This window comes from Mobula hypostoma, chromosome 19, assembly GCF_963921235.1.
Source record: "Mobula hypostoma chromosome 19, sMobHyp1.1, whole genome shotgun sequence".
In the NCBI taxonomy this organism is placed as follows: Eukaryota; Metazoa; Chordata; class Chondrichthyes; order Myliobatiformes; family Myliobatidae; genus Mobula; species Mobula hypostoma.
In genome coordinates, this window is record NC_086115.1 from 34,626,134 (window position 1) to 34,637,257 (window position 11,124).

General features: G+C 43.8%; 1 protein-coding gene across 5 annotated transcripts in view; it reads right to left on the minus strand.

Moving 5' to 3' along the window:
• The window catches only part of LOC134358953 (pantothenate kinase 1), a 110,133-nt gene extending 99,009 nt beyond the window's left edge, over window positions 1–11,124 (minus strand). Inside the window, exon 1 of one of the 5 annotated variants that reach the window (XM_063071658.1) lies at window positions 10,827–11,121. In XM_063071658.1, coding sequence (XP_062927728.1) covers window positions 10,827–10,995 — 169 coding nt within the window. In that variant the 5' untranslated portion in view covers window positions 10,996–11,121. Of the gene's footprint in view, window positions 1–2,112; window positions 2,387–6,885; window positions 7,330–10,826 lie in introns of those variants that run through there. The other 4 variants (XM_063071661.1, XM_063071660.1, XM_063071662.1 and 1 more) reach the window with 4 other exon arrangements.

The window sequence follows — 11,124 nt, forward strand, 5'->3', positions numbered from 1 at the left end:
ATGGGTGATGGTGTGATTTAGTGTCATTGTGGAAAGCAGTTCATACAATCATGTAAATCAATCCTACTTGTACTAAATTTGGAAGCACTGTGAATTATGCAAACAAGAGCAAAAGGAACGCAACATTAAATGGTGAACGCAGCAGGCCAAGCAGCATCTATAGGAAGAGGCGCAGTCGACGTTTCAGGCTGAGACCCTTCGTCAGGACTAACTGAAGGAAGAGTGAGTAAGGGATTTGAAAGCTGGAGGGGGAGGGGGAGATGCAAAATGATAGGAGAAGACAGGAGGGGGAGGGATAGAGCCGAGAGCTGGACAGGTGATAGGCAAAAGGGGATACGAGAGGATCATGGGACAGGAGGCCTAGGGAGAAAGACGGGGGGGGGGGACCCAGAGGATGGGCAAGAGGTATATTCAGAGGGACAGAGGGAGAAAAAGGAGAGTGAGAGAAAGAATGTGTGCATAAAAATGAGTAACAGCTCCAGTCCTTATATACTTCCATCCCCCATCAGGAAGGTCTCAAAGCTCTACGCTTCTTTTTGGATTCCAGACCTAATCAGTTCCCCTCTACCACCACTCTGCTCCGTCTAGCGGAATTAGTCCTTACTCTTAATAATTTCTCCTTTTGCTCCTCCCATTTCCTCCAAACTAAAGGTGTAGCTATGGGCACCCGTATGGGTCCTAGCTATGCCTGCCTTTTTGTTGGGTTTGTGGAACAATCTATGTTCCGTGCCTATTCTGGTATCTGTCCCCCACTTTTCCTTCACTATATCGACGACTGCATTGGCGCTGCTTCCTGCACGCATGCAGAACTTGTTGACTTTATTAACTTTGCCTCCAACTTTCACCCTGCCCTCAAGTTTACCTGGTCTATTTCCGACACCTCCCTCCCCTTTCTAGATCTTTCTGTCTCTGTCTCTGGAGACAGCTTATCCACTGATATCTACTATAAGCCTACTGATTCTCACAGCTATCTGGACTATTCCTCTTCTCACCCTGTCTCTTGCAAAAAAGCCATCCCCTTCTCGCAATTCCTCCGTCTCCGCCGCATCTGCTCTCAGGATGAGGCTTTTCATTCTAGGACGAGGGAGATGTCTTCATTTTTTAAAGAAAGGGGCTTCCCTTCCTCCACTATCAACTCTGCTCTTAAACGCATCTCCTCCATTTCACGTACATCTGCTCTCACTCCATCCTCCCACCACCCCACTTGGAATAGGGTTCCCCTGGTCCTCACCTACCACCCCACCAGCCTCCGGGTCCAACATATTATTCTCCGTAACTTCCGCCACCTCCAACGGGATCCCACCACTAAGCACATCTTTCCCTCCCCCACTCTCTCTGCATTCCGCAGGGATCGCTCCCTACACAACTCCCTTGTCCATTCGTCCCCCCCATCCCTCCCCACTGATCTCCCTCCTGGCACTTATCCGTGTAAGCGGAACAAGTGCTACACATGCCCTTACACTTCCTCCCTTACCACCATTCAGGGCCCCAAACAGTCCTTCCAGGTGAGGCATCACTTCACCTGTGAGTCGACTGGGGTGATATACTGCGTCCGGTGCTCCCGATGTGGCCTTTTATATATTGGTGAGACCCGACGCAGACTGGGAGACCGCTTTGCTGAACATCTACGCTCTGTCCGCCAGAGAAAGCAGGATCTCCCAGTGGCCACACATTTTAATTCCACATCCCATTCCCATTCTGACATGTCTATCCACGGCCTCCTCTACTGTAAAGATGAAGCCACACTCAGGTTGGAGGAACAACACCTTATATTCCGTCTGGGTAGCCTCCAACCTGATGGCATGAACATTGACTTCTCTAACTTCCGCTAGGCCCCACCTCCCCCTCGTACCCCAGCTGTTACTCATTTTTATGCACACATTCTTTCTCTCTCTCTCCTTTTTCTCCCTCTGTCCCTCTGAATATACCTCTTGCCCATCCTCTGGGTCACCCCCCCCCTGTCTTTCTCCCTAGGCCTCCTGTCCCATGATCCTCTCGTATCCCCTTTTGCCTATCACCTGTCCAGCTCTCGGCTCTATCCCTCCCCCTCCTGTCTTCTCCTATCATTTTGTATCTCCCCCTCCCCCTCCAGCTTTCAAATCCCTTACTCACTCTTCCTTCAGTTAGTCCTGACGAAGGGTCTCGGCCTGAAACGTCGACTGCGCCTCTTCCTATAGATGCTGCTTGGCCTGCTGCGTTCACCAGCAACTTTGATGTATGTTGCTTGAATTTCCAGCATCTGCAGAATTCCTGTTGTTTGCAACATTAAATGAATGGACAAAACTATGTCAGATGGAGTTTGAAAAATGAAAGGGAACTAATTAGATCCAGATTTCAAATGTATTTATCATATGTACATCAAAACATAGCGAAATAAATGTGCTGTTTGCATTAACACCAAATAAACCCAAGGATGTGCTCGTGGCAGCCCACAAGTGTCGTCACACATTCCAGTGCTAACACAGCACGACCATAATGCTTGGCAGAACACAACAAGCAACAACAGTAAAGCAAGACCCCACTCATCCCTCCCACCCATACGTATACAAAGTCCACCAACCCCAGGGCTTCAGTCACCAGCCTCCAATAGACTTGGGCTCACAGACTTTGGGCCTTTGAGCTCCCCAGCCAACTTTGAGACTCATATACTCTGGGCAATGGCCAACAGGCCGAGACTTCCGAAATTCGGATCAATCTTCGGTGCCGACCCTAGGACTCGCAGATGATGACCCTGGATGATGACCTGAATTTCAAGCCTTGAAAGAGTCGCTGATTCGCATAACTGGGGGGATGGGCATTGGCCCTCGTGCCTCTTGCCCACACAAAACTCTGATCTTGGAACCTGCCAACAACTTACTAACCCAGGAGAACCCAGGTGGGGGTGGGGGGGTGGGGGGGTGTAACCAGCCCTCGTTCTTGGCAGTCCGCCAGTCTGACATCCAACCTCAGCTATCTTTCATCACACATTCACAGTTGGCTTTTAAATGCAGAGCAGAGACCTGGACTCCAGCTTGGCCTTCAATTCCTGCACATCACTGTCTTTAAACCCTAACTTGACACCCAACTCCCTTCTCCGTCCCCAAACCCATCCTTATGAACCTAAAAACAACTAAGTTTGAGCCACAACCTCAATAGAGATCACAGTTTGGCACCATCTTGACATAAAAATCTAGGCCAGAAAATCAATCATAGTTTATTAACAGTGAGGAACTAGAGGGTAAGAAGCAACTTAGCAAATACACAAATACAAAGAACACAGTACGATGTACAACAAGAAAATCTCATCAAGTTTTAGTGTTTATCATGGAGCAACTGTAAATAAAACTTTAATATTCAGCTTGATACGAATCCCAGCTGCAGGACTGCAGTTAGCTACTGCACATCAGATAGAATGCCATTGTTCTACATGGGGTGAAATGCAACCCTCTGCAATGAAACTCAACCTCACGGGTCGCATTATGAACACATGCTGCATGCACTGAAAAGTATAAAAACTGCAGATGTTTGGAAATCTGAAATAAAAGTAGAAATGGTTGAAAATGTTCAGTAGGTTAGCACCTGTGGAGTAACTGGCAGAGCTCATTTCTCGTTCTGATGTGAAAGCCCATTAAAATGAAAGGTGAAAAACAAGTAAATTTCAAGTTGCAAAAAAGGAGTCAGATAGGGAGATGCCTGTAATAAAATGGAGATCAAGGCTCTACAGAAGTCAAGCAACTTTGATGTGTGTTGCTTGAATTTCCAGCTTCTGCAGAATTCCTGTTGTCTATAGAAGTCAAAGTGTTTTTTGGTCTTATTCAAAGTAAATGTACTATCAAAGTACATATATGTTACCATATACTACCCCGAGGTTCATTTTATTTTAGGCATTAACAGGAGAGGGAAAAAACGAACTATAACAGAATTTACAAAAAACTATAAATAAACAAAGTCTTACAAATAACCAATGTGCAAAAGACGTACTGTGCAAGTAAAAAAAAAGACCGAGAACATGAGTTGTAAAGTTAAACCTTAAAATTAGTTCAGATTAGTGGTGATTGAAATTATCAGCGCTGGTTCAGGAACTTGATGGTTGTCAGGTAATAACTGTTTCTGAACTTGCTGGTGTGGGATCCAAGGCTTAATGAATGAGGACAACTAGAAAGAGAAAAACAAAAGAGCACACTAGAACTGTGAGACATAGAATCCTGCAGATGTCAGAAACGTAAAACAAAAGGGGATACTAGAAATAACAGATCAGGCAGCATCCATAGAGAGAGAGAGAGAGAAAGAAATAGAGTTAACATCACTGGCATTACCTTTGGCCAGTTTCAACATAAACTGTAAAATCTTACATAAACTTCAGTTATATCCTTGAGTTTAAAAATGTAGAGGGATTTAACCAAGGAAACTAACCACTCCAGATCAAGTACAAAAACTTAAAATTTCAAAGAAAGCTCAAAGTGAGGGTTCAGGAGCAAAACGGGGAAATTTTGACTAAATATAAATCAGAGGGAAAAAAAATTCTTGCAGATGCCAGAAATCTGAAATTAAAAAAGTGCTTAAAATTTTCAGCAGATCAGGCAGCATCTGTGAAAAGTGAACTGCAATTAATATTCCAGGTTGAAGATTTTCCAGGAGTTTTGTTGATTAATTACCAACCTGTAAGGTTAATTCTTCTTCTCTCCCTCTCCACACATTGCCTGCCAAAATGAGTGTTTCCAGCACTTTGTTGTTATTTTTAATTCAATGCTTGGTGAAAATCGAAAAGACCCTGGATAGAGCTAATCGAAAAGTTCATGACTGAGATCAATAACGCCATTCACCAATAAAGCTTTAAGAGATAAGCAATGGAAATGGAGGGTTTTGGACCATGTGTAGACAGAAGGGATTAACTTAATTAGGTGTCATTAGTTCAGCACATCATGGGCCAAATGGCCTGTTCCCATCCTATGATGTCCTGTATTCTTTAGTCCCATGTACTGTCTCAGTTCCCTGTAAACCCCCGGTTATTCTTTCCCATATTCCTATTTAACTCCCTCTGATTCCTTCTACCACTTGACCATACAAAGAGTAACTTACAATAACCATGCAAGTGTAATTTACAGCCGCCTATCAATTTATGAGCACACCAGAGTATTCGACCAAAGTCTGCAAAGTCACAACAGATCAACTCCACGCAGACAACACTCGAAGCCAGGATTGGACCTGGGCTCTTGGATCTGTGATGGAGCTGCTCTAACTCACGTGCCTCTATTTACATTTGAAATCTAACGCCACTAGCAACATATTCCAGGCAACTACCACTGTCCGTGTTTAAATAAAACCTGTCCTACACATCTGAGCTGCCTCTTCCAATTCTATTCCCCTTCTATTATCACATACAAATTTGAATATTCACACTCATAAATTAGAATCAGTAACAGCTCAACAAGCAATCCTGAGGAAAAGCACTCAATACTTGAGCACCATCACACCTTGCTCCCTGATGTCAAATACCCAATTATTTTCTGCCCTTCTGCTGTTACTGCCCATTCCCAAGAATCACCTCGAATCCTCATGGCTTTGAGATTAAATCAGAAACTTTGTGTGGAAGTTTATCAAGTGCTGCCAAACAACTTGAGTCTCACCTTGAAAGCATTACACGCTTGGCTTGCAACAGCGTAGATCAGGCATAATCTTCTTCCCCTTAAGGTAATCAAATAAAATAACAAGTCTCCCAGCCCAAATGACCGATACTAGTATTCACGGCCTGCTTCATTTCAGCCCATCTGCAGAACTTTGCATGTTTATCTGGCTTGCCCTTAAGTCAAGACTGTTATTTCTCTTCACTGTTCCTTGAGGTAGCGAGCTCATCACTCATTGTTCCCCTGATAAGTGAAGAAATCTGTTCTACATCTATAATCATTAAACCCCACTCATAATTCTAAAAGTCTCCCATTAACTCCTCAGCCTTTCCTCTTTTTAAAATAAAATTACAGCAGGCTACAACCCACAGATCTAGTGTAATCCTTGAAGATATTTTTAAATGCTTCCATATACTTTATTATAATTAGGAAACCAGAAGTTGACATACAATCGAAGTGAAGTTTAACATGGTCTCTCTGCTTTCTATTCTCTCCCTGACTTTCAGTATCCAGGATCTGGGTGTAACATCTCATCTGGAAATATTCCAAGTGTGTCAACAGTACAAAGATTTTGATTCAATATTGTTTATTGGCATTCCTCAGTACACGAGTGAAAGGAGAACAAAATGATTGCTATTCCGGTTCTGATGCAGCAGATATATAATTTTTAAAAATCACAATAAGCATAACCAGCACAAAGAACATGTAACTGAATGACTGAATTATGAAGAGACCGTTTGGATACTTGTTTTATAGATACTGTAAAGCTGTCCCAGTGCGTCCTTAGCATTAGCGCTTGGTGAGGTAGGCATCAGGTAAAGTGGCTGGTATTTAATTGTAAGGTGTTCAATTGTCACACACTGCTAACTGCAGAAGAGTTGAGCACCAACCTTTGTCAATCTATGTCACTCAACTACAGTCAGGGCATGTAATTTTGAGTAACTCGGCACAAGTTATCACAAATTCTGTTACTAATAGCACTGATTGCTGGTCAACTGCTGATTCTGCTTGTATATTTCAATCTTATGAAAATGTTTCCTGAAGGCTTTTCTGCCACTATCAAATGTCCTGCCAGAGTTTCTTATGCCCACATTAGAATCATAAAAGTGTGAAGAATAAAATGCCTGTATCCTTTCATTCTAAGAATGATCCACTTCCACCCATACCTCTTTTCCCCGCAAGTATTCCTACCCTGTTCCCATAATAAAAGTTACAGTCACAGTCATTTCAATTCAATGCTATTTAAAAATATCTGCAATGTTCCAACAAGAATATTACTTACATGGCTTTTTTGCTCCTTTCAGCTTCATTACGATGACTAATGTTATCAGCCACAAGGCTTAATAACCTTAAGTCACTTTGCTAGATCCTTTTCTCAAAGAATGCCTCAAAGCAGATGTGTTCCAATATAAATTCAGGTCAGAAATTCGTTTTAAATCAGGAAGTGTATACTTAGACAGAATTTACAAATAACTTGCAATAAAAGGTACAAAAAGGACCAGAAATCTGTTCTTGTACCTCGGCAGGGATCAAGTTACCTCTTCCCGGTGTCAGTGGGTGTACTTTACATGAAGTGGTTTTATTGGCCACTGCTCACAGCTCACAAAGTCGCTAGTGATTATTTGCAACAGACCAGAACCTCCTGAGAGATTCACCCAATCAGACAAAACAGCACCATAGGCAGATTCAGCATTAAAGGAACACAGCACTTTCAGTCAACACTGATCCCATCACAGCGGAGAACTCAAGCAAAGAAGTGGTGTATCATAATTCTAGATTATATACCAAGAGTTAACAGCGTTTTCCAACTTTTGTTTATACAAATCTACTCTTGTAGGATTAGATTAAGTGATGGTGACATAATTCTGAAAATGAAATAAATACCTCTGACATCTGCACACAGCCTGAATTGTTTCAGTACACAAAAATTCATCAATATCGAGCATAACATGCCACACTGCAAATATCTGTGCCATTATACGTATCATGTGTGGGCACGAGGCCAAGTGGTTAAGGCATTTGACTAGCGATCTGAAGGTCGTGAGTTCGAGCCCCAGCCGAGGCAGCGTGTTGTGTCTTTGAACAAGGCACTTAATAACACAGTGCTCTGCGACGACACTGGTGCCAAGCTGTATGGGTCCTAGTGCCCTTCCCTTGGACAACATCAGTGTCGTGGAGAGGGGAGACTTGCAGCATGGGCAACTGCCAGTCTTCCATACAACCTTGTCTAGGCCTGCGCCCTAGAGAGTGAAGACTTTCCAGAAGCAGATCCATGGTCTCACAAGACTAACGGATGCCTTTATTTTATTTATTTATACGTATCAGGAACATATCCCCATATGGTTATACATAACTACTCTCCAACCCCATTTTACACTACATCATCATTATGACGTGGGCAATCATGGTCCCCACAACCATGACTGTTCTTGACAAATATTTCTACAGAAGTGGTGTGCCATTGCCTTCTTCTAGGCAGTGTCTTTTACTCTACAGGCAACTCAAATGTCACCATGCTGCTCAAATTTGCACAGCTGCACATAAATCTGAGTAGTCAACATTTCACATGGGCCCCCTCAGGCCACACACCTGCTTTTGCAAATACCTGTACCCCATTCTTCACGTGTAATTACACATGTATGCACACACTCACAATGAGCATTTACAGAAATGTGCAAAAGTCTTAGGCACCCTAGATTTTTTTAAATATGGTTTTAGACGGTATGACCTCCACAGAACATTGATCTCAACATCATTGATGCTGTCTGGGCCTACCTTGAGAGACAAGCAAATGAGTGAGACAGCTAAAGTCTGCAGAAGAACTATGGCAAGTTCTCCAAGATGTTTGGAGCAACCCACCAGCTGATTTTCTTATACAACTGCATGGCAATGTAACTAAGAGAACTGATGCAGTTTTAAAAGCAAAGGGTATTGATTTGATGGCCACCCATTTCAATTCTACTTCCCATTCTGACATGCCAGTCCATGGCCTCCTCTACTGCCACAACGAGGCCACACTCAACTTGGAGGATCACTACCTTACATTCCGACAGGGTAGCCTCCAATCTGATGGCATGAACTTCGATTTCTCGAACTTCTGGTAATTGCCCCCTCCCTCACTACTTTCCATTCCTTTTTCCCTCTCTCACCTTACATCCCTTTGGTGCTCCTCACCCTTCCCTTTCTTCCATGGTCTGTCCTCTCCTATCAGATTTCCCTTTCTCTAGCTTTTTATCTCTTTCACCAATCCACTTCCCAGCTCTTTACTTCACGGCCCCCCCATCTCCTGGTTTCACCTATCACCTACAATCTTGCACTTCTTCCTCTCCTCCCCCCACCTTCCTATCCCGACTTCTCTTTCTTTCCAGTCCCATTGAAGGGTCTCGGCCCGAAAAGTCAACTGTTTACTTTTCTGCATAGATGCTTCCTGGTCTGCTGAGTTCCTTCAGCATTTTGTGTGTGTTGCTTTGGATTTCCAGTATCTGCAGATTTTCTCGTGTTATTGATTTGATTTAATTTTTTTTGTTTACTGCTCTTTGATTTGATTTCTTTTTTAACCGTTTACTACTCTTTATAGTAATTTTTTTGTTATTTAGAAGCCTTTCATTTCATTATTTTTGAAAGCATCTTCACTTTATAGTATTTTTATGTGGCTAAGACTTCTGCACAGTACTGTAGTAATTTTATGTATTGTACTGTACTGCTGCCATATATGAAAAAAATTCATGACCTACGTGAGTGATGATAAACCCAATTCTGCTATGGGTCTCTATTGTGGGATGGAAGAGGGGAGGGAGTCAGAAGCACTAGAGATCATTCTATAATGATCAATAAATTAATTTGCTTGTGAATAAACTAATGACCTTACCTGGTGACACAGGGCGGGGTGTGTCTGCACACGTCACCTCCGCCCAGACACTCCTTCTCTGCCACCTGTCCCACACCCCTTCCATTCCCAACATCCTTTTCTTCTCAAACAACAGGAATTCTGCAGATGCTGGAAATTCAAGCAACATACATCAAAGTTGCTGGTGAACGCAGCAGGCCAGGCAGCATCTATAGGAAGAGGCGCAGTCGACGTTTCAGGCCGAGACCCTTCGTCAGGACTAACTTTTCTTTTTCTTCTGCCTGATTTACAAACTCGCTCTGCACGCTATATTGAAAAATATAGTACAGTACTTTCAAAAATCTTAAGCACTCTAGCTATATGTGTGCCTACAACTTTTACATAGTACTGTATATTTACATATAAATGCATCATTATGCAAATACACAATTACAATCAAAGACAACATTGTCTGCATACCTCTGCTTGTACTGACAAGCATTCATATTCACCTGCACAAGTGTAACTGCACTGACATAAAACCACATCCACCTGCATTTGCGCAACCACAATGTGCTTTCTCTGGCATGTGTGTGTATCTGCCTAAACAAGTGTACTTACATTGGCATACAACCACATCCACCTGCACATCTACACTTGGACTGACATGCCCATCTATCTGACCATGTACATTTGCACATCTGTACTTGCACAGGTTCACATATCCACTGGCACAACTATATTTGAATTCACAGGTACATACATCTCTTTACACACCAGCATTTCCATTCATATGCAGTTTTACATCAGTATACATTAAAATGTACACCTGTATTTATATCCATGTGTGCACATCTATGTTTGGATCCAAGTGTATATTTACCTATACATCAGACTTTGCAGCATATGCATATTTGGCTGAACATCTACATTTGCAATCACGCGCATAATCAGCTTGTTACAATACACTATCAGCTAATGATGTATTCACACGATACAGATTTGAACCCGATACTCATGTCTCATTGTAGACATCTACATCATCGCTAATTCACTCTCCAACCCTCTACACTTTCGCCCCACAGTGTATCCCTAGGCTTAGCACATCTGCAGTATTCCACGTGTGCTCAGCTCACAAATGACCACTTCTGCACAATATTCTCACTCTCCATACACACCTGTACCCGTGCAACACACAGGTAGAGATGTACACACCGCACCACGTGCCCACCTCACGCTGCACACATCTGTACGTCACGTCACGCCGTGCACACCTGTACCCGACCGCATCTCACTCATCAGCTTCACACATCGGCATTGTCTCCGCACACGCGGGCCCATTCCCCGCAGCTATACACACACACACACACACACCTTCCCTCCTGCCTGTCACTTACGCGGTCTGTTCCTCCTGCCGGAATCCAGCCTCCTCCGGATGCGACATTTCTTTGCGGGGGAGCCGTGCTCCTGCTCCGAGCTGCTGCTGTCGGTTCTGGGGTGGAAGCCGTTCTGCAGCCCGTTGGCGCACGGCTCGGCCGGGGGCTGAGCTCGGGCTTTGCTCTCCATTGCGCTCGGCTCGGCTCGGCTCGGCTCAGCTCCGCGCCCCCGCCGCTCGCGTTCCGAGGTCACTCATGGTCATTCTGCGGCTCCGGCTTCCCCTGCGCTGACGTCATCGCCGGCCGCGCTTGCGCACTG